General features: G+C 42.8%; 1 protein-coding gene across 1 annotated transcript in view; it reads left to right on the top strand.

The window, feature by feature from the left end:
- Positions 1 to 25,002, top strand: part of SYT17 (synaptotagmin 17) — a 962,035-nt gene that overhangs the window by 528,378 nt on the left and 408,655 nt on the right. Inside the window, exon 7 of the mRNA XM_069647133.1 lies at positions 3,076 to 3,231. Coding sequence (XP_069503234.1) covers positions 3,076 to 3,231 — 156 coding nt within the window. The remainder of the gene's footprint in view (positions 1 to 3,075; positions 3,232 to 25,002) is intronic.

The following is a 25,002-nucleotide window of genomic DNA, read 5'->3' as shown; positions in this document are numbered from 1 at the left end:
AACATCTGGGTGTCAATCAGTGTCAATCAGATGTTTTGATTCGTCTAGTGCTGCTGAAACCACCTCCAAGTGGAAGGCTCACAGAACACCTCCTCCCCACACATAGCGCCCTCATGGCACCCAGTACCCTCATCCCAGCCACCCACCTACTCATATTCTAACTGCAGGAAATTGTGGTGTGCATTCCTGAGCCATGCCATCTTGAAAATACTTTTTGTCTTCAATCTCTAATGCAAGAAATGGGAAATACTTAGCTTTTGGATTGACTGAGCCTACTTGTGCTAAAATTAAAACACATTTCTAGCAGGTGTTTGTGCTGAAAATATATAGTGCACATCCCACTCATGATAAGAAAACAAGTTTTTTGTTCTAATGCAGCCGGGTATTCACCGTAATGATCATAACAATATTAGTTCCATGAGCAAGTAGCACAAGTTAATCAGCGCGCTCGGGAAATATATAAGATATGGTAGTTCGAGAGACATCAAACCACCTGAAATTTCGCTGGTTCTAGTTATCAAGACACCCTTCGAACTGGATTTTGCCCTTTAATGCCATTCAGGGGTTGTATTTTATGACTCAGTCCCATTTTCATATTTCATATAATAGCTCTACCATATCTCCAAATAAGGAGGTATCACACTTCTGTATTTTTGAGTAATGGGATTACCTGAGTATACACTAACTATCCTCAAGGGACAACATTTATCAGGCTTTTGGAATTAAACTTGTTAATGATAAATAAATAGATTTCAATATAAACTATCTCAATTGAAGTCTCTGAGTGTATTTATTTGTTATATTGAAAAACTGTTATGGTGCTAATACTGGGGACTGGCAGAGAGTACAGATGTGAATTATATATATACACACAGCCAACATGCCATATTCCATTTAGGTGATGCTAATCCTGTCCAGATTTGTACTTGATATTCTGGAATTTGTGGTCCCAGTTTCTAAATGAAAATAACAGGACTGGACTATCATCTCCAGTGATGACGGTGCATTTTTTAACTGGAGGGGCATACATGTTTCCCACGAATCTGTGGGAGATTCTAAGTATTGTGAGGGAGCCCACACCAATCAAGGAGGGTTTTCTTTTCTTCTCATGAGAAAAATGTAAATATAATGGGTTAAAAAGTAGCCTTTTAGAGCAAAATATCAGTTAAAAATTGGATAAAAATCCACTCGCATTTGTAGACTAATACGTATAAAATTCAATAGGATCAAGTCACCAACAGTACAGAGGGGCATCTTCCAACTAATTTTCATTATGCCTTTGACCACAATACATGCCAATAAACAATGTTTTGTACTGGCTATTGCCATACATGTCCATGCAGGCTGACCAATAAATGCAAGTATTGTCGTTTATATTGTATTTGCCAGTATAACGATGCCGTGCGCCAGTGCAAAAATATATCCAGACTGGCTACACCAATATAGGGCAGTATGGCCATGGAAGAACACTCATGTTGGCTTTACCCTTGATGACAGTAAAAAAATGCAAAGCCTTAGAAAGGAAATCTATTCAGATTTGCTGCACCAATATTGGCTAGTCTAGGCACATTATAACATATCATGTTTGCTTTACCATTGATACACAGTTACAAATACTGTGCCACAGGTAGAAAACCTGTTCAGACTGGCAACAACAATGTAGGCCAGTATAGCCGTTTAATAATAGTTATCATTTTTGCTTTTCCATTGAAGCCCAATAAAAATGCTGTGCCACTGTAAGAAAATATAGCGAGAAGGGCTACATCATTGAAGGCCAGACTAGCCACATAATGATATTTATCATGTTTGTTTTACCCTATATACCAGTAAAATAATGGCATGCTGTAGCATGAAAATATATCATGTCTGGCTGGAGCAGTGTAGTCCAGGCTAGCCATTTAAAAACACTTGTCATGTTTGCTTTGCATTTAAGGCCCAGTAAAAAATGTCAAGCCACAGAAAGAACCAGACTGGCTGCACCAGTGTAGGCCAGTTCAGCCACGTAATACCACTTTTCATGTTTGCTTTACTGTTGAGGCACAGTAAAGAATTCCATGCCATAGTAAGAAAATATAACCACACTCTATGTAATAAGGACTTCATAACACTGATCATGTTTGCTTTAACCTGGATGCACAGTAGAAAATGCCATGCAATAGTAAGAATGCATAACCAGACTGCTGCACCAATTTAGGCCATGTAATATCACCCATCATACTGTCTGCTGCGGTCTGCTGCACAAAGGTAACCCTGTCTTGCTCCACTCCAAATCAGGGTTCCACTTCCCAGGCAGGTCACACGCAATCAAACAAGCACACCCAGTCATTCACCGTTGATACACATTCGCTTATGCACCCTTAAAGCTTTCATACACACACTTTCACCTGTGCACCCGTACCACCTAACCTACACTCTCTCATTCACACGAGGACACATACAACATACACTCTTCCATTCACACATATAACCAAACAACATATGCTCATTCATTCACACACAGTCATACACATATACACACATGAATACAGCCATGGTCCAGAATCTGCTTCGCCTCAGGGTCCTATGATAGCTCTCCGGCTCCAGTGCAGCACGAACAGGAACCAGGAAGCAGTGAGAGCTGAGAGTCCTGTACATGAGTGTATGAGCTGCAATGCTCTCAACATAATGCACCAGGCCCTCTGAATGTGCAGGGAGCAGAAGGAGTCCCCAAACCACATTCAGGCCTGCAGTATCCCAACCTGCATCCCCAACAGGCCATGTGCGGCTGTGAAAGCAAAACACCTCCGGCTTTGCATAGCCCATGGGTCATGTGTGCTGCGGTTAAAAGAACTGTCAGGGGAAACCACATTTCCCTCTAACAGTTAAATCCAGCCCAGGAGCGCTCCCTCAGATGCTTGCACTTTGCTGGCTTGGCTCACCCATAATGGGTAGCAGGTCGGCGCCTCGTTGCCCATTATGGATGAGCTGAGAATGGGGCGTGTTGGTAGGCATCACTTTGCAGAAGGAATATTGTTTGCTTTCTGTAAGTGCATCTGCCCTGTGGTGTGCATTAACTCCTAGTTTTGTGTCTGGCAGATCCCTTTGTGAAGGTTCAGCTCGTCCATGGATTAAAATTAGTAAAAACCAAGAAGACATCCTGCATGAGAGGGACTATAGACCCGTTTTACAACGAATCGTTCAGCTTTAAAGTTCCACAAGAAGAACTGCCAAGTGCCAGCCTAGTTTTTACAGGTAACGAAAAACATTTCTGAAAATAAAGGTTTAAATATGTGTGCATGCGCTCATTTTTTTTTTAAAAGATAACATGTTTCTAAACAAATTAAAAAGCTGTACAGTTGCAATTGCCCAGCACATATAAAGGGGCTTACTGGCCTAGGAATTCTTTTATAGTATTCTTTTATCTGTTTAATGATAGGCCCAATGTAAAATGGCTGCCTCAGATCACGTGTTTTGTTCGGCTACGTGGAGGTCTTTCCCAGTGTTAGCAGCATGGAATAGCTGCAAATAGTAGGTCGGGATGAGTTCTGCTGCTTTCTTCAGCCAGAGACCAATCCCTGGTGACACGAATTTACATCTGCGTTGTTTTTATTAACTGCAGAGCAGCCGCCATCGCCACCTTCCTCAGACTGTTAATGCAAATCATAACAGCAATTCAGCAGTACATAACCCCACTAGTCCATGACATGTAATTGTCTAGTCGCGCAACTAAATATGGGATTGCAATCATGTTAAGTGTTAAGGATTTCAATCAGGCTGGTCTCAGCCTAGTATGCAGCGCACGACTGAAATGCTTATTTTGTTATATATAGGTTCAATATTTGAGAGATACACCACTCATATCACACCCCCGTTTCAAATACCCCGGGTCACAATGCACACAGGAGCCAGTGCAGCCAGGTTACTGTTTCATGCGCACAGGCAGCTCAGTGATGTAAGGCATTTGTTGAGTGGGTAAATATATCGCACATAGGTTTGGGGGGGGTATGAAGGGAGGACTACTACAAATACACAAGGGGCTGCAGATAAAGTTATACCACATTTCAAAGGATGATTTACTGCATCCCAAAACCCCATGATGATATCCTGACTAAAACTCCTATCCTAAGAGTACGCCTAATGAAAGGGACTCACATAACGGACACAGAGTTCCAAAACACAACCAAAGGCTACTCAAGGATGAATGTGTGATGGCGGAACAGCATTTCAGCATACAGATGCCAAGAGTAAAAGCGTACTTCTGTGCAGAGAAAAATTACATTTAATCACAGTTGTCAATGTCTTGATGAATTGATATAATGGCCCAAATGCATGACAACCTGTTGGTGGCATCATGTACAAACTTCTCTTACCTTTCTGTGGAAAGGAGGGGTTGTGCAGTGCTCCGCTTATTCATCCATTTTGTGAGCACGAGCGTTTGACCACCCTTGCATGGGGTGGGTGGGGTCCCGGGGTTATCCGCCCACTCACATGAGTAGAGGGCGAAAGCGGAGAGCATGGGCATGACCATTTTCATTCACAACACAGCAAGGCGGCAAGTATCTGTAAGCCCACTGTCCACTCTATGCCTTCCCATGCATCCCTCTTTCTACAGGCTAGGCCAGACTGCAGGGACAGCAGATCTTACTAAGGGATGTCCTCTGGATTGAGCGTTGGATAAAGGCATTTCTGTTTCTTGAATATGCTCTCATGCAAAATGGCGGTGCTTTCATGTGCTCTGGGCCATGTGTTCTTCAGGGTTATGTGTTCTCCAATGACTATTTGCCTTATGTTACGAGCTTTGCATTTCTTGAGTAGGCCTAGGCTAACTTGCTCAGAAGCAAACGGAAAAGTCTGAATATTGCATTGTTTTGACGAATCGAGTTGTTCTGAACATTATCATTAATTCTGGAAAACAGTATTAGATGAATAGATCCAAATTAGTATGCATAGAGTCAGTAGAGGTGGGAGGTTGTTAGAGCATTTGATGGAACACACTTTAGACGAGCAAGACAAAATGAATAGGATTGTGCTGAGGGGAGAGGTAGAACATTAGAACATTAAAACAGGTTTTAGTTAAGGCACATGTTGAAGATTAAAATAGGATTTATTTGGGGGACAGATAGAAAAATAAAATAAAAATGAAGATGAGAGAGAGTGGTCACTGCAACTAAGTCTATTTCCCAGTGACCACCTTGCACGTCCAAGCACCCACATCAATTCTTCTCATTATAAGGGGGAGAACATCACAGAATTGTTTGTTCGAAAGGCATGAGATAAGATGGCATTCTGTGGCTGTAAATAAATGAGCCATCCTTTAGTGATCAGATCAAATACTGCTTACTGGCAATTTTATGAATCGTAAATCATAGACATGGATGCATTCAGCATGATTAACTGAGCATGCCATCTGTTAATGGCTATACCAAATACCAGTTGCAGAGAAAATACACTCTATTCTTGGTAGGCAGAGGAGATTTTATTCTGTGGTTGTTAAGTGACTACCAACATTTAGTGACCATACCAAAAGTAAGTTGCAAAAAAGGTATCATAACTATTGGTAGGCAGGATGAGATTATAGTCAGTGTCTGTAACTGAGTGGGTTGTCTTTTAGCAGCCATACCAAATACTAGTTGCAGAGAAAAATTCTTATTATTTTTGGTAGGCAGGTAAGAAAACTTTCATTTTTTTGTAGGTGTAGGTAATTTCAACATTTGTTAGTAGCTAGATCAAACAATTGTTACTTGGGAAGTCACAAATAGGGATGCTCGACCAAAATGGGCCCAGCGGGAAGGTTGAGCTTTTCAGGGTGAATTTGACCACGCAGCATGGGATTCCCACTGGTTTTCCAAAGCATCGAACCACTCTGTGGTTCTAGAAGTGTGATTCGAGGCCCAACTCCAATTGCATGGACTGAGACTTCAGAAGGAAGTTCAAACAAACAATTCGATACCCTGAGGCTTTAACACGTTTCATGGGATTTAGAAAGGTCAAGCTTGCTTCCTGATTCCCTTGTGAGTTTTGTTTGGAAGTTTACTAAGGAGTGGAGAGGGCATGCTCACATATTGGTGGCTATGGAGGTGGTTTGTCCAACGTTTGGCAAGCTTACCAACGTTTCATAGTGTGCTGGAGAGGCAATGCCAGTTTTTTGTGGTGATTGTTGTGTTTTTCTGGTCCCTGTTGCATGTCATTTTGATTGTGAGTTTTTTTTAGACTTCTTCTCTAATCTTCCCTTTTTAACCTTACAATCTTCATAAAGCAAAGTGTTCCTTTTGTGCTTTCCACTCTTCCCTTTTCCCTTTGTGTCACCCAAAAAATAAAAATAAAGATTACACTAAATCTATTATGTACTGCGTTTGTAGACAAGCATTTGAGTGTGGATCCTTGGTATCTGTTTGTGCTGTGCTTATTCACCTTCTCTACTTTTTGTGTTTTTCGAGTGCCCTTTCCTATTGTGTGAGTGTTGCATGAATCGCTTTGTTTGTGTTTGTCACTGGTTTTGTGTTTTGCACATTGAAACCTTGGTCAACATGACACTTCACTTGTATTTGAAGGGAGAGGCAGGGGGGTGAGGATTGGACTACTCCTCAACATCTAGAAGTTGAATTAGTCAGCTGGGGGGAGGAGGGGCAGATGGAAGTTCAGACTGAGTGTGAGGAGGGGAAGATGTTAGTTGTGGGACACAGTGGTTGAGGAGGGAGAGGTTGTGGATCAGCAGGGGCAGGTGGAACATGAGAAAAAAGATTTGGCTACCAATCTGGCTGAGGTTGTGGTATTCGAAGAGTATCTGTAGGAGTACCTGCAGATGGTGGACCGGTACCTTGACTTTGGAGTTGGCAGAAGAAAGATAGCCACAAATATGCAGGGGGTCAGAGGGCAAAGGAGGAGAATGGATGGGTGGAGTGGCCCTGGAGGAGACCATCAAAGAGCTCCAAACAGAAGACCCAGAGCTTGTCCCTCATCAGATAGCGGCTTAGGAGGTGGAGACTGGGGCCACTGCAGCATTGCCTGCCTATTTGGCTAGAGAAAGATGGCCTGAGGTTTTCCTAAAGAGGGTGAGGTCTGGTCAGAGGCATCCAAACACATTAAATCAGAGCACAGGTGGTAATGGGTATAGGACTACTTCGGCTTGATGGAGGTTATAAAAATTGTTACCAGCCTTTTGACAGTGTTGGTGCCCTCCAGTAAAAAGTAATTATGATGTTGCAAAGAAAAGCTGCGATCTGGGCTTGCTCAGAGACTGGCCTGAGCCTTGACACAGGAAAATAAGTACATAGCCTATGGTTGCGCTTTTCATAAAAAATACAATGATGTGCTTTGTTTGACTATTTCATCAAAATATTTATTTTGTGTCCAAAAAAGAAAATTTGAATGGTACAAATACAGTTGTAATGCACTGGTCTATGCTTGTTGAGTTTAACAAATCAGTTGGAGTTCACTGATTGTCTGTGGTTATCACTTGTGGTCTTGTATTCAGTTGGAATTCACTGAATTTCTGAAGTCAATACTTTTGACCTCTCCTTAAGTATCAATTAGAATTCTTGAATGTCAGTTGGCGTTCACCGGATTTATGCAATTGTTTCATCTACCCTCGACACGTGTTTCCTCGCTCTGTGTTGGAAGCGGTTCCACAGGAGGTATGGCATCAATAGTACTAGGGTTTTATGGAGATGAAACAATCCTTTGATATATTCCCTTAATCCAGTTTACTCTTGTTACAAGTCCTTCGTTAAGCTGGGATTCCATATGCTGGATGGCTGTTTAGATGTCCCCTTAGGCTAGTATGTGTGAGCTACACCCTACAAAGCAAAGGCAGAGCACAGGTTGTGGGCCATGTATGTGTACAAATAATTGAAGTTAACTGGTGAAAAATATATACTTACTGTACTGTTGGCTGCTTTCATAATCAGTATTGAGGTGATTAGGTTCATTCAATGCCATTAACGGCCTGACTTGTAGTTTCCTTGCTTATGTACTTTACAAGTTAGGCAAAGATGTGTTTATCACACGGATGATTGCCTGGATGTGGTAATCCTGAAAGTACATATGATGGGACTGGTAAGTATGCCACTTATTCTATTGCATTACCCCAAATACCCAAATTTGATAGAGTTGAAGGCTGATTCTTATAGAAAAAGCTTACCTGATTTAAAGAATATTTGTGCTTGCGAACGAACAGTGGATGGTCCGACTGCCATGGAGTATGAATAAAAAATGGCTGCCTTAAGTAATGAGCAATGACGTCATGGCATAGGATAACGTGATGACATCATATGCATGCACGCAGTGGCCATTTTAGGTCTGGTAGCACGATTGGCACTATGGGAGTTGTATTGAGTTTAAATCGATTTTTTTCGTGGGAATTGTATTAGAATTCAGTCGATTTTATCTTGAATGATGCTGCATTAAAGATTTTGTGAACAATGCTAGTGACGGGTATGGATAAACTGGGTCCAAACTGTGCCCTGTCTATTCCGTAGGTGGATGAACACTGTACTGCCAGGGGGATGATATTTAGAAATTCTAAAATTGCCTCCTTGGTACAGCATAGTAGGTGAAATGCTGAACTTCTATGGAATACAATACAGGATCTAATGTGAACAGCAGTTAGTTGAATCTGCGATGGCTGAATAGTAAATTTGACAGTGAGATATTTAGACATTTTGTATGTGTTTTGGTGTTCGAGAATAAAAGATAATCTAATTTACAATTTACTCAATGATATACAATGGCTTCAGGACAAAATCTGATGTAAACAAACATTGGTGAGATATGCATTCATTGGACAACCCATTTGTATTTGTATTTGTATTTTATTGATTTATAAAGCGCCTTACGCCAAAGCACTGTACAAAGAACAGCATGATACATAAAACATGAACGATAAACTGTTGAAGCATTGACAGTTCAGTATTGTATCGGTTCATGGTGTGCAAGAAATAAAGGATGTTATTTGGAGTTGGTACTTGATTACAGAAAGTGGAATAGTTCTTGATCGAAATTGAGACCTGAATGGCAGGTGTGCATGTTACAAATCCATTGTGCTTCTCGCTTCCTTAATATTTGTTCTGTATTGCCCTCTCGAGGTGGTGGCAATATTTTTTCAATGCCAAAAAATCTCAAGTCTCTTAACTGTTCCTGTTTGTGAGTTAGTTGAAAATGCATTGCTATTGGTGATCTTTGATCTTGATTTCTAATAGCTGTGATGTGTTCACCAATTCTGTTTTTAAGAGGGCAAATTGTGCTGCCTATGAATAATAGGTTACAGACACATCTTATGCCGTAAATCACATTTATGCTGTTGCAGTTGATTAATTGCCAAATATGATGTGTTGTGCCATTTGGTTTGGAGATGGAGGTTTTAGCGTTTTCTGAGTATTTGCATATTGAGCATAGACCACACTTGTAATTCCCTCATGATGGTTGTTGAAGCCACATTGTATCACTGTTGTGCCAGTTGTTTTGTTGAACTGGAAATGTGATGGACTCAGTCTGGTTTTTACATTTTTGGCTTTTCTGAAGGTGATTGTCGGATGCTCTTCTAGTACTGAGTGTAAATTTGGATCCGCTCTCAAGAGGTTATGAATGTCAGGGTAATGCAGGAAGTGTAATATGTAAACTCTGCTAGAAGACAGTTCATCTGGGTAAGTAGGAGCGTTTTGGGCACCTCTTGTATATGCAAGCTTTCTAGGCTGTGGCACGATGATGTGTTAAATGAGCGCACATAGACGTTAGTGTTGAACCCTCCTCCATTAATGCCAGGGACCACAAGGGCGTGTCAGATTGTTAGAACTGATATAATATTGTTTCGTCCTAATTGTATATGTTGGCCTATGCCCAGTCGCTTTGCGAGGAAATCCGTATTTCAAGATTGTGACCTTAAGTGAATCAAGCCTCCGTTTTAAGTTAGAGCTGCCATTTTAGTTAATCGTACAAAGTCACCTTGTGGCCTAAAATGGCCGTCTTGTGTTCTCTTGTTCTTGCTTTAACCTCTTCAAACCTCCGAAGGAGAGTTAATGTCCAACCTGCCTTCAGGCTACATGTTAGGGTCATGTAGACCTTGTCCTTTGTTGACCTCGGGATCAGGGGATTACTTGAATTGCCGATGTTAACCTACAAGTATACAAGAACAATAACGCTATCCAAATAGGACATGCGAGACATTTGTTTGACCTGTATTAAAGCAATGTGTAAAAAGTGTAAAGTAAAACTTAGAGAATAATAATGTTTGTAAATGTATTAAAAAAGTAAACCACATGCACGAGATATGTAAATTAGGAACGAACCTGGCGTGACCCTAGCCCAGTACATGATTAACTTGAAGGAGGCTGGACATCGTTATAACAAAAATGTAAAAAAAATACGCTGATGTCCAGCTAGCAAATCCTGCTCACTGCTCACATTGAACCCTGTTGGTGGTCTCTGTGATGTATTGACGGCCAAATAGCTATTTGTGTACTTTGTTCCGTAACTGTTCAGTTTTGTAATAAAGATTCTGGGAATCTTTACAAGCCTGTGTCAGTGTTTTTCTCTGTGCATGGTGTAAAAGCCTTAATATTGTATTTTTCTGATTCCACAAGATGACAACCCAGCTCATCACTGTTCATGCTCTTACTGGACAAGAAGGTAGCAAAATGGGAGTATGATGTGCTGGGAGAGTGCATACACAAGAGCATATTGGCTCTCCTGGTTGATAGAGCCAAATACATTGAGGCAGAGGCTCAATTTTATGAGCACGGTACTGGGATTCAGGGAGCAGCTTGCTGGTTACTAGTGGCAAATTAATTGAGGCAGAACCACCACTGAATGAAATTATGGTATTAGTTCGACTGAAGAAGTGAAGAATGTAATATTATATAGAGGATGTTGTTTAGCTCATCTGGTTGGTTGAGCCAAATTAATTGGTGTACACCATCTAGTTTGAGAGTGCTGTACTCAATCTCAGAGAGTGGCTCTGCTAGTTGATGCAGCAAACTAAATTAGGTCTAAACCTCCAGTTTGTGAGTGCAGTACTAGGACTCAGGGAGAGGCCCTGCTGGCTAGTAGAGCTAAATAAATTCAGGATGAAGGACAAACTAATTACATTTGTAATGCAGTTAAACACTGCTTTGGTGGTCAGAAATGTCCACCACTTTTCTACCATTCCTCTCGTTCCACATGCCTGTAGATAGCTTGCACATAAATGTTTATCATCTTTAGAATATGTTGTCTGTTCTTCAAGCACTGGGAATGGTGATTATTTCTATTTTCATCTTTGGCGATAAGAATCTTGTTAATTATGATGAAATTAAGCTCTCTCACATGATGTGCATCATTGAGATGTCTGCTTTGGTCTCAGACAACATTGCTATCAGTGCTACGAGTCCAAACACAATGAATTCCAGAAGCAGCTTAGGGGCTCTACATCCAATGAAACAAATATAGATGGCCACACTGATCGCCTGCCAAGCAGATATTGCAGTGGATTTTCATTACTACCTCCTTGGTTTGTGTCAAGAACATATGCACCAACCATCTAGTCTTCACTGGAGCCACTTAATTTTTGTGCAGACAGAGCTGCATACAGCAAGCCGGAGAAAGGGAGGAGCATTCCCAAAGCATATCATGATTTTCCACTCCCTAAAAGCTTGCTGTGGTGCCACCTGAACTAGTGTCACGAGTTGGGGAAAATGAGTGTTCACTGTCCCACACACTTTGCTTTATTGATATCTGACTTTTGTCTCTCTCATCTTGTTCCAGCAAGGCTTTCAAACATTTCTTAGGTGCTTCCTTGCACATGGCTGGCATGTCTTTTTGCAAATGACACCCCCTTGCTTTATCATCATCCTTACACACTGCAGTTTAAAATGTGACACCATGAGTTTAAACTCTGGGTCAAGAAAACATGCTGGCAGGTAGTACATCTTCTCCTTCATCCCTGCAATGTGCAAGGCCTCCTTTTTTTCTCAATAAAATCTCAACAGTTGGATGTTCTTTGAATAACAATATAAAAGACACTTCTTATGATCAAGTATCAATTGTGATTTCTACTTTATCTTCCTTTTCTTCATTTTTTCCAGTTCTGCTCACGGCATGTGTCAGAGTATTTTATGTTCTCATCTGACTGCTGCTCCTACAGATCCACTATCTGTTCATGTGATTAAATCTACTTTTCCTCTTTTGTCTCATTATTTAGTAGCATTTTTCAATTATTCGCTGTCTTCACGTTTTTTTTCCTGACATCTTTAAAAAGCCTACTGTTATTCCTCTTATCAATCCATCTGATTCTCTCTCTCAATCCATCTGATCCTTTTAATTATCGTCCCATCTCTTTTTTCTTCTTTATCATTCAGAAATCGTAGAAAGAATTGTCCATCTTCAAATTTCCTCCTATCTTCTCTCTTGTTCATTCTCTTCTATCTCCTTTCCAGTCGGGCTTCCGTCCAGGAATTTCTACTGACACCACTCTCTTGGCTGTTTCTAATTTTCTTCACCAGGTTCATCTTCAGAAGCTGTCCTCTATTCTGATTTGATTGGACGTCAGTGCTGCCTTCAACATTGTTGATCATTCTCTTATGATTCAAGCACTGTCTATCTTTGGTATTTCTGGCTTAGCTCTAGAATAGTTTTCTTCCTATCTCGTGGCTCATTCCTTTTCAATTTCGTGGCTTGGCTCCTTATGTTCATCTAGGTCCTGCTCTTATGGTTGCCCTCAGGAATTTGTATTAGGTCCCTTGCTTTTTACTCTCTATACAACCCCTTTGGTGGCTGTAATCAGTCATTTTTGGTTTCATGTTCATTTATGTGGCGATGACACTCACATTGACTTCTCCTTCCCTTCCTTTACTGATTAATTGCATCGCCAGCTTTCATCCTATCTTGTTTCCTTTGAATCTTGGCTGTGGGCTCACTTTCTTAAATGTAACCCTAACAAACAAAAATGCTATTCTTCCCGGCTTCTACCCTGGTACATCCCTCTTCACCTATTTATATCCCCCCTACTCTTCCTCTTTCTGATCATGCACATAATCTTTTTATTTTTTTTATTTTGCTGTCTCCTTTCATGAGCAAATAATTTCTGTCATAAGTACCTGTTGTTTCCAATGGTTCCATATTTGAAAAATGACTCATCTTCTGTCTTTCTCCTCTACTAAACTTCTGATCCAAACTCTAATTCTTTCTCGGTTGAATTAATACTCTTCATTATGTATTGGACTACCGAATTATGCATTTATTCTTTTTTGTTCTATTTTATATTCCTCTGGTCGTATATTATTCAATTTGGGTCATTCAGTGAATATTTCCACTTATTTAGATCAACTCCAATAGCTTCCTATTCCTGCTAGTTTTCAGATCAACTTTCTTTGCATTGTTTTTAAATGTCTTCATTCTCTTGCTCCTAGCTATCTGTCAGATCGTATTTATTGTATTAACCTTCTCAATCACTTTGTTTTGCTTCTCATTTTCTTCTTACTGTTCATCGCCCTCATTATGCCCCTTCTTGTTTTCGTTCTTTAGAATTTATTGCACCCTAATGTTACGCTCACCTGGTTCCCACGGGGGCGTCGACCGGAGCTGGGCCGCTGTTATTTCCACCAGCGTGACGTGTAGCGCCGAGATGACTGACTGGACTGGCCCGCTCAGCCTAGTTTGTCTGGCTCACAAGAATATTCTTCTGCAAAGGAGAAGAGGAATTAACCACCCGTGGAATTGAGTGTCAACCCACCTTCCCCACTCCCGTTATCTTCCCACTGATCTCTCTTGATGTCCCCTCCTTAGTCTCACCTGATGGTTTGGAAGGATGAGCTCTCCATCCTGCGTCGACCGCAGGGGTGCGTTGATGACCAGTTACTTCACTGGCGTAGAGGAATTGGTGAGTTCCAGTATTGACTCTAAAGTCCAATTGTTCATAAGAGCTGTTCACTCTGTCCGATTCCTTGCAGGTTGCCGATTTATCCACTCGAAGATTTCCAAATGCCACTAGGTAAGATTCAGGTAAGTCTATTGTGTTTTTTCCCCTTAGGGGCCGGGGTACGGCGATGAAGCAGAGTTGACTGCGCCGACCCGAAATGAGGTGAGTACCTCCCGTGGTAAATCAGGTAAGTCCTTGGGGGTAGCTTGTATGGCCTTAGAGAGTTCCCTTGCTCACCTTGCTGTCTTTGTCTCCTTAGGTGTCGGAGGGCGGCCGCGAGATGGAGAGAGCGTGATGGAATGCTGAAGTACCGCCAAGCAGGTGAGTTCAGCGTGGCGCCGTAGGAATGCGAAGCGATGCTTCAAAGACTTCTGTCTTTCAGTTCCGTGGCAAAATGGATCAGGATTCAGGTAAGGATTAAAGTTAAAACTCCTGTTCTAACCTTTATCCTTTTTGTCTTCTTGTTTCAGGAGTCCCAGGACTGAAGCGGGCGTGGCTGAAGACTGGAGCTGCTGAAAACACGGTGAGCGTTACGCTGCAGCAAGCAGAATAACGCGAAGCACGTGTGGCTGTCCGGGCGTGGTTTAAATAGACTTGGAAGAAGATCCAGGTAAGTATTCTTCCACAGCCCCACCCAAGTAACAAAATAGTCCCTTCAGTAAAATAGTCCCTCCTAAGCCTCACTTGGCTTGAGTCTTCATGCAGCATGGTCTGCCTCAGGTGAGTATGCAGCATGGCGCCAGGACTGACTTTATCTTTATGAGCCTGGCGCCATAAGCGCCAGGACTGTACCCAAACAGCCCCTAAGTGGGGCTTTTGGGCATGCTCCAAGTGGCATGATGCCTGCTTCCGGGGCTGCTGGGCCTGGTCTGGTCTTCCGGGGGCAGGCATCATGACAGCATTCCCCCTCAAGGCCCCTCCTAAAGTCGTTCTCCCCCTTGGCCGTGGTTTGTCTGGAAATTCCCGATGGAACCTCTTCACTAAACGAGGTGCATGCACGTGGTCACTAGGTTCCCAAGACCTTTCCTGTGGACCATAACCTTTCCAGTCAATTAGGTAAAAGAGTTTTGATCTCACTCTTTTTGAGTCCAAAATATTCTTGACTTCGAACTCGGGCTCCCCGTCTATGAGGATAGGTTCAGGTGGAGTGGTTAGCCTTGTTCCTGGTTGCACTGGCTTCAAAAGAGACATGTGGAAAACGGGATGGATTCGCATATGAGCAGGTAGGTACAACTTGATGGCCACTGGGTAATAATTCCCTTGACAGAAAAAGGTCCTAAATGCCTGGGGTTAAAGGTCCGAGTCCCCTGGAGTGGTAAGTGCTTAGTGGCTAACCATACTTGGTCCCCTATTTGGTATTGAGGAGCTTCACTTCTGTGCTGATCCGCATACTTTTTGTATTTTTTCTTAGCCTTTTGCAAATGGATGGTTGCTTCTTTAAAGGCTTGTGTAATAACAGCGTGGAGATGGTCCACTGCGGGCATCTCTAAATGCTGCAGTGAGTCCAAATACGAGGTTCGAGGATGGTGCCCATTATTGGTAAAAAAAGGACTTTGTCCAGTTCCTGAGTGTACATAATTATTGTACGCATACTCTGCGATCCACAGAATGTCTTTCCAATTCCCCTCAGACTGATGTAGCATACAACGGAGGTACTGTTCAAGAGTCTGGTTGGTCCTCTCCGTTTGACCGTCGGTCTGAGGGTAGTGACTGGTCGAAATCCTAATATCAATTTGTGCCAGTTGGCAGCATTTCCTCCAAAAATGTGAAATGAATTGACTGCCCCGATCTGAAATTAACACTGAAGGAAAGCCATGCAGGCGAACAACATTTTCAAGGAATTCCTTGGCCAGGATTGAAGCTGAAGGTATCCCTTTTAAAGGAATGAAGTGGGCCATTTTAGAAAAAAGATCTACAATAACTAGAATGGTATTGTAACCTTGGTACGGGGGTAAATCTGTGATGAAGTCTAATGGCAAGGTATGCCAAGGGGTAGGTGATATGTCTAATGGTTGCAATAATCCAACAGGTTTTTTCTTTTGCCCTTTATTTTGTGCGCAAATGCCACAAGACATGACAAATGACTTGACATCCTTTCGCCAGGTAGGCCACCAAAATTGCTTCCTAATTTTAGCTTCGGATTTTGCAATACCCGGATGCCCTTCTATTAAGGTATCATGGTAATGGGAAATGACAAGTTCCTGTAGTTCCTTTTGCGGTAAAAATAGCCGGCCTTGGTAATAAGGTAAATCATCGATGACAGAGTACTCTGGACCTTTCTTTGCCCAGTCCTGTAGGGCAACGGAATCAAAGAGTTGGTGGATCTTGTTTTGAATGTTCTCCAGTGTCTGTATGGAAGTCAGGCCAAGGATTCTCTGTTCTGGAATTATAGGTACGGGTTCTAAAGTTATTTCTGCTTCTCCCATTCCAATCCGGGACAACGCGTCTGCTTTACCATTCTTACAACCTGGTCGATAGGTTATTACAAAATCAAACTCGGCGAAGAACAATGCCCAACGGAGCTGGCGCGAAGATTGGGCTTTGGCTGTCTTTAGGTATTGTAAGTTGCGGTGATCGGTGATGACCGTGATGGTATGTCTGGCATCCAGTAGATAGTGCCGCCAAGCCTTGAAGGCGAACTTGATGGCCAGCAGCTCTTTGTCGGTTATGGCATAGTTTAATTCGGGGGCTGAAAATTGTCTTGACCAAAACGCAACTGGGTGAAGCTGGTTAGTTTCGGGATCCTTTTGGGAAAGGACTGCTCCCATGGCTGAACTGGATGCATCTGTTTCCACTATGTAGGGAAGCTCGGGGCGCAGGTGTCTTAATATGGGAGCAGATGTGAATTTAGCTTTTAACTCTTGGAAGGCGTTCATGGCTTCCTCTGTCCACACAAAGCGTTTGTTTTTTCGCAATAGTGTTGTGATGGGATGTACAATGTGCGAGAAGTCCGGGATAAACCTGCAGTAGAAATTGGCAAAGCCAAGCATGCTTTGAACTCCTTTGATTAATCTTGGCGAAGGCCAATTAAGAATGGCATCCACTTTTCGTGTATCCATCTGGATTCCTCTCGGGGTCAGAATAAATCCAAGGAATTCCACTTTCGTAGTGTGGAAGATGCATTTTTCCAGTTTAGCATATAATTTATGCTGGCGTGACTTCTCTAGGACTGCTCGGACGTGTTTTACATGCTCAGATTCTGATAAAGAGTATACTAAGATGTCGTCGATGTAAACGACCACACAAACGTCGATAAGCTCTCGGAGGACATCGTTCATGAAGAACTGGAAGGCTGCTGGTGCATTGCATAGTCCGAAGGGCATCACCTGGTACTCAAATAGTCCGTACTTGGTGCGAAAAGCAGTCTTCCATTGGTCACCCTCTTCGACACATACCAGATGATATGCCCCCCGAAGATCTAGTTTTGTGTATATACAAGCGTTCTTCACCTGGTCTAGTAGTTCTGGGATCAAAGGCAGTGGGTATCGATTCTTGATGGTTATCTGATTCAGTGCGCGGTAGTCTATACATGTTCTAAGGTCGCCTTCCTTTTTCGGTACGAAGAACAAAGCTGAAGATGCAGGGGATTTGGACGGGCGAATGAAGCCATTAGCAAGGTACTGGTCTAGGTACTGGCGCAAGTGAAGATTTTTGGGTTCCGTAAGGGCATAGATTCTGCTGCAAGGTGGTTGTGCCCCAGGTACAAGATCTATTTGACAATCATACAATCTGTGAGGTGGTAAGGTGTTTGCCTGTTCCTTTTGGAAGACATCCTGAAAGTCTTGGTATTCAACAGGTAATTGCATGGCTACTGGAATTACTGGGGCCAGGACTGAGTTTTGAGTTTTCCTTGGGTAGCAGGTGTGAGCACATTCTGGGAAGGTTAGTCTCTTCTCTCGCCAATCAATACAGGGATTATTTTTTTCCAACCAAGGTATCCCCAGTATCAGATGAAACTGTGGGGCCTTGATTAAGTCAAACATCATAGCCTCGATGCCCATCTTGACTCAGCAATGTCATCTCTGCAGTGGAATGAGTTACGGGTCCAGAGGCGATTTCCGTTCCATCTACAGTGGCGACAACATCGGCCGTGGTCTTGCGGATGAGAGATAGATTCAGCCTGGTAGCCAATTCCCAGTCCAAGTAATTTCCTATGGCTCCACTGTCTAAGTATGCCTTTACCGCGTGCATGCGTGATGGCTGCTCTGGATCTACAAGGACCATGGGTATGGTGAAATGCGAGGTCAGAGTGTCCTTCTTTAAGCTCGGCAAGCGGACCTCTACGCTTACCGGGCGTGGTCGTTTCCCGAGTCAGATTTCACATGGTTTTCGTCTGCTGCTCCTATAACTTTCTTGGGTGGATTTACAGGGCAGTTCCGAAGAAAATGACCAGCAGTTCCGCAATATAAACATAATTGCAGTTGCCGTCTTCTATCTCTCTCCTTTTGGGTTAGGGGTCCTTTAACCCCCCCCCCCGATTTGCATTGGTTCTGAGACATCTACTCCCTAGGAGCTTACGTGGGTTTTAACCAACACCCTGTTCTCAAACTTGGTTCGGTCAGCCTTCCTGGTTTGAAGTCTGTGATCGAGCTGGACCACTAGATCTATATATTCAGCACAGTCTTGAGGCGGGTTCACGATTTGGGCCAAAACATCTTTGAGTTCTCCTCGAAGTCCTCGATGGAATAATGTGATTCGCTTGGCTGCAGGCCATTCGGTTTCCACTACTAATCTATTGAAAGTTGCAATGTAAGATAAAAGATCCTGGTTACCTTGACGTAGGGATAAAAGTTTGTTGTCCAAAGCCTGTCCTCGGGAGTGTCGGGCGAATAGTCTTTCCATGCTTGTTCGAAAACCCTGGAAATCTCGAAGAATCGGGTCATCCTGGTTAACTAGTGAAATGGACCAATCCGCCGCACTGCCGCTGAGATATGACAGTACAAAGGCTACCTTGGCCTGATCGTTTGGGAAAGCTCCAGGTCTACATAAAAAGTGCAAGCGGCATTGATTCATGAAGGTTGCAAACCCTTTTGGGTCCCCGGCAAAGCGTTCAGGCGGAGCCAAAGGAACGGCTCCAGGTAAATTTATCTGCACCGGGTTACTCGATTGTACAGGAGCTGGACTTGCCCCAAGTCCTGGTAGAGGTGTTTGTCCAGCCTGGCTCTGTAATAGTTGTCTGGCCAACTCATCAGTTTGTTCTTTTGACACTATCAGTTCCCTCCTGAGGGCATTGGTTTCTTGGCGGGCAGAATGCACTTCGATCCTTAATTCCCCTAATAATTGGGCCAACTGATCAGTTTCCGAGGTCTCCATGACGCCCAGGTGGGTATTTGTGGGTAGGCTTCGCGTTCTGTTACGCTCACCTGGTTCCCACGTGGGCATCGACCGGAGCTGGGCTGCTGTTATTTCCACCAGCGTGACGTGTAGCGCCGAGATGACTGACTGGACTGGCCCGCTCAGCCTAGTTTGTCTGGCTCGCAAGAATATTCTTCTGCAAGGAGAAGAGGAATTAACCACCCGTGGAATTGAGTGTCAACCCACCTTCCCCACTCCCGTTGTCTTCCCACTGATCTCTCTTGATGTCCCCTCCTTAGTCTCACCTGATGGTTTGGAAGGATGAGCTCTCCATCCTGCGTCGACCGCAGGGGCGCGTTGATGACCAGTTACTTCACTGGCGTAGAGGAATTGGTGATTTCCAGTATTGACTCTAAAGTCCAATTGTTCATAAGAGCTGTTCACTCTGTCCGATTCCTTGCAGGTTGCCGATTTATCCACTCGAAGATTTCCAAATGCCACTAGGTAAGATTCAGGTAAGTCTATTGTGTTTTTTCCCCTTAGGGGCCGGGGTACGGCGATGAAGCAGAGTTGACTGCGCCGACCCGAAATGAGGTGAGTACCTCCCGTGGTAAATCAGGTAAGTCCTTGGAGGTAGCTTGTATGACCTTAGAGAGTTCCCTTGCTCACCTTGCTGTCTTTGTCTCCTTAGGTGTCGGAGGGCGGCTGCGAGATGGAGAGAGCGTGATGGAATGCTGAAGTACCGCCAAGCAGGTGAGTTCAGCGCGGCGCCGTAGGAATGCGAAGCGATGCTTCAAAGACTTCTGTCTTTCAGTTCCGTGGCAAAATGGATCAGGATTCAGATAAGGATTAAAGTTAAAACTCCTGTTCTAACCTTTATCCTTTTTGTCTTCTTGTTTCAGGAGTCCCAGGACTGAAGCGGGCGTGGCTGAAGACTGGAGCTGCTGAAAACACGGTGAGCGTTACGCTGCAGCAAGCAGAATAACACGAAGCATAGCCTTGGAAGAAGATCCAGGTAAGTATTCTTCCACAGCCCCACCCAAGTAACAAAATAGTCCCTTCAGTAAAATAGTCCCTCCTAAGCCTCATTTGGCTTGAGTCTTCATGCAGCATGGTCTGCCTCAGGTGAGTATGCAGCATGGCGCCAGGACTGACTTTATCTTTATGAGCCTGGCGCCATAAGCGCCAGGACTGTACCCAAACAGCCCCTAACTGGGGCTTTTGGGCATGCTCCAAGTGGCATGATGTCTGCTTCCGGGGCTGCTGGGCCTGGTCTGGTCTTCCGGGGGCAGGCGTCATGACACAAATTAAGGAATGCTCTTCATTTGGACGTACGTCTTTCCTCCACATTATTTATTTTCAAGAAGTGTTTGAAACAACATTTAGTATCTCTGGCTTTTCCCATATTAAATTGACTTGAATCTGTTTTATTCTGTCTTTGTGCTTTTTTACATTTGGATTTATTTCTGTACCAAACTGTTTGTAAAGCGCTTTGGGTAAAAGTGCTATGTAAAGATCAAATAAATACAAGTCGAAAGTTTTTTATACTACAGGGCAAATAATGAGAAGACCTAGTTGCCTGTCCTCTGAGCATTACAATTGAGCACCTAGCAAAGTCTCAGGCCAAGTTGGTACCACTTCTTTGCAGTGCCATATGATGCAACACCATGCATTGGACTTAGATGAACTCCGTCAATGCCTTCTTTAGCCCTCTCACCAGTAGCCAGACACCATGCTATCCACAGTTCCTACAGTCAACCAAAAGCATGTTTCTACTCTGCCATAAAGTGCATGTCTTTACTTCTTCTGCATTCAATTCACCATTCATTCACTTAGTCACTTTTACCTATTCTTACCATTACTTCTTCTGTCTTTCTCATCTTCTAAAATTAACTTCATAATGACAGCTGGGGGGCTGTAAACCCACCTTCTTTTCTAACCAATATGTGTCCCCTTTAGACGAACACGGGTTAGAAAAGAAGGTGAGTTTATAGGCGGCTACCCCACACTTAACCACAACCCTAACATTACAGTTAATATCAGCCATACGCTTTAAGCTTACCCTTAACCCTATCCTTCTGCTTTACCTAAACTCCTTAATCCTAATACTAGCCTTCATACTAGCCCTAACTCTAACCTTAAATCTGAGCCTAAATTGAACCCTTACCCTAATCCTAACTCTAAGCCTGATCCCAGCCCTAGCCTTCTTCTTCAATTCCTCAATAATAGGTGAACCCATCTGAAATCCCCTGTTCATTCTTGCCCATATTCTTCTCCTGGCCCCATATCTCCTGCCTCTAACCCTTTCCTTGTCCCTTCATTTAAATCTAACTCTAAACTAAGCCCTGTCCTTAACCCTGATCCTGACTATAACCCTGGTCGCTGCCTTAACCCTATCTCTGACTGTCAACCTAAGCTTGATGATGTGGAGATGCAGATGAAGGAAAAGCAATAAGAGGTTAGTGTGTGAAGAAGTGAATGTAGAAGTGATAGACAGATGCGGTTCCTTTGGCAAGTAACAGGGGTAGTCTATAGTGTTAAAGGGGTGCCAAGGATCACACAATCAGTCTGAGAAAGTACTCAGTGATGGAAGACTCAGGTGCACGTAAAAACCCAGCTTTATTCAAATAACAGATCCAAGCTGGGACAGCATACAAGCTTCATATCCCTCCATTATATGAATGTGGAGGTCATTACCCTTTTCCTGAATTTTGATTATGTCACATAGACAAGCTGCCATACTACCTACACTGAATGGTTATCCTTTATAACTTCTTAGGACCCTACAGAAGAAGCATATTAACCCAATAGGAACAGATAGCTCTAGCCCTGAAGATGGATTGTTAGGAATCTGAAACGCGTTGGCTACATACAATACAGGGAGCTACCATGGATTTGTGTTGAATATTTTGTGACACAATTACTTGTCCAAGTGTGAATGTTGTAAACACCGGACTACCAATAGTTGATTTGATGTCTTACTAACAATACTTACTACATTGAACTGTAAATCACTATCATACCTGTGCGATAAAACAGGATGATAGCTATAATATATTTTCTCTTCTGTTTTTGAAGTCTCAAATTAATTTGATTGTTTGTTTTTCTTACGATTATAACATTGAATGTGAATGGGTAATTACAATAAGGACTCTACATTGACTTATTTGTGGACTACATACAATTTACATGTTTTTCGATTAAGCACAAAATAACACTGCTAAACTTTTGTGAACTTTGGGTTCCCCAACGTTGGGACATCCATACCAGGAATTATATTGACAATTACTGGGGCACTTGTCCCACTAGGAGTGCACTATAGGGGCATCCTGTAGCAATACACGGTTCTGTTGTTTACAGCGTACAAGCATGTCATCTCGTAACTCTCGTCTTTCTAATGATTACAAGCTGGTTTTGTTACGAAATTACATCATCAATGGCATCACATTACATTATCAGTTTACAAAACCTACTGGAAGTTGGAATTGTTTAGTAGTTCGAGCAACATATAGAATGTTTAGGGATTAGTGACTCAATTTGTGCATACCTATCTGATTTCTCCACCTGTGCCCATCCTACCTACAGATATTATTTATAATACAACACTATAGTGCTTATTAATTGGTTGGCGCTATACATCATGGGAGATGTGGCAAGGGAATTTCATATTGGTTGGCATCTAGCTTACCAACCTTGGACACTTCGACATGACTTCAAGATACTAGTGAGACACAAGTAGGAGAAGAGACGTCCATGGTCTGCCATATTTCCAATTAAAGAATACTCCTAATCATTCAAGATGATGCAGCCTTCCCTTATTCTTTCAACTTGATATTGTGTGCCGTTTGGTGTCTGTGTGCATATTGAGGGAGTTCTGCACATGCCCTATCGATGTTTGGCACATAATTAATGGGCAGTGCTTTTCATATCTGGATCACATGTTGGGATACCTTGTTTGAGAGTGGATTTCCTTCTAGTTTGTAGGGTTTAAGCTAATTTTACTGTGCATGTCGTGTTCTTTGTGGCCACTCATGGTGCTGGTCAGTTACGTTCTATAAAGGCTTTTGCTGCTGATCTTGCACACCTGGACATCAAGGATTGTTTTTGTGCTCTCATTAAACTTGATTAACTGGGGAGTCTACCATGTCTCGTCCTGGGTACTGTTATGATTTGATATTTTATTTATATTGCGCTCGTACACAGGTATTTCATAAACATAGAAATGTTATCTCGTGCCTGCATTTTGTTCATCCACTACTCCCTTCCTAGCTTCTGAACTTTGCTCCAGCTTATGAGCTACTGATTGAGCTCTACACGAGTTTCTATAACACATTTAACATGCTGGGTTCTGAGGCCTTGCCAGAATCTGAAACCTGCTGCAGCCTCTGTGTTTAGGAAAATGGCTGCACTTTGGTTCATTCTTCATCATGCTTTGCCCTGCATATTTAACATGTTAATGATTCCAGGGGCTGCAGCTATATGTGTATATGTTTTCGTGCCGCATGCAAATATCCTTCATGTTTGCGTGCATATGTACTTCATGTCTAGGTGCACATTTATTTGTGTCTATGTCCTCTTCGTGCCCATACGTACCTGTGTCTGCAATGTGTACTTTGTGTGTATGTGTGTAGCTATCTAGTTATTCTCTATTTCTATATACATGCATACTAGCAGCTACCTGCTATTCTACTTGTCACACCATCTATTCTATTTATAACGACAACTTCATGGTCAATCTTCGGTGATGTGTTCTGGGTAATGGAGCAGCTGCAGTGCTATTGTGAGCAGCTCAACGGGCATAATGGGTTCTCCTGTGCTATCTTGGTGCCACACTCATTCAGAGCGGGATAATAAATACCCCCTCTTTCACCATAAATCCTGCTCTCTTTGCCGGGCTCATCCCTGCAACACCACAATCCTTCTTATAGGCAGTTTGTTGAAACGTTCTGACATCACCATGTTACGTGTGTGTATTTTTTTGGGGTATTTATGATGTCTAATATCTTGGGAAAATATGCCACCCTTTTGGGTTCTGTGTCGGCATCTTTTTTGCCGTAAAAAATCATGTCTGTGGGTCTCTCTGGTCTAAACAAAAATTCTTCGGGTAATCTCAATAGTTTATCTTGTATTCATGCAACCCACACCAATAACATCTGTACTTCATAAAGGAATACCTCTGGGTTTAGTGGCACCCCTCACTGTGCTTTCTGACCATAAATCCTCTCATAAACTGACAAGCTTTCACTGAATGGATGTCTGTTATAGAACAAATTATTCTCTCTTCAGTGACTGAAATGGCCCTGTTTAATTTACTCCTCAGATCTCCCCCCAATATGTTGACTGGTATTAATCGAGAGTATAACAATGGCATAACCATCTTGTGCTCTCCTATGGTTATGGGCAGTTTGTCTGTAAAAGGAACCATTGTCATAGCCCCAGAGAATCCTTGTGCATCCATTTATATTCATGATATTGGAAATCTCCCCTCTCTAACACAGGATGTTGTCACCCCTGTATCTACCAAGAAGGAAAAAATCTTTTCACGTATAGTCACTGCAGCCCTTGGTTCCTCTTGGGGTTCTGGGGTAACTGATATAATTGGACAGATCAAGTCTCCCTGTGGACTGTCTATTGTGGATATATGTTCAGTCCTGTTCCTGTAAAAGGATGTATTCCCACTTCTGACACCCCTCCTGCTCTTGGTGCTGCTGGTGCATGTGGCAATAAGTTTGCGTCCCATTCCCATTGTACTACTGCATTCTGGGGTATTTGTGTTTGCACTTGTGTTTGTGGCATCTGAGATTGTACCATCTGTTATGGTTGTTTCATTTGCTGTTGTG

Source organism: Ambystoma mexicanum, chromosome 2q, assembly GCF_040938575.1.
Source record: "Ambystoma mexicanum isolate Mex_15411 chromosome 2q, UKY_AmexF1_1, whole genome shotgun sequence".
NCBI classification, from domain to species: domain Eukaryota; kingdom Metazoa; phylum Chordata; class Amphibia; order Caudata; family Ambystomatidae; genus Ambystoma; species Ambystoma mexicanum.
The sequence above is the reverse complement of the archived record's forward strand: the minus strand, read 5'-3'. Positions and strand labels throughout refer to the sequence as shown.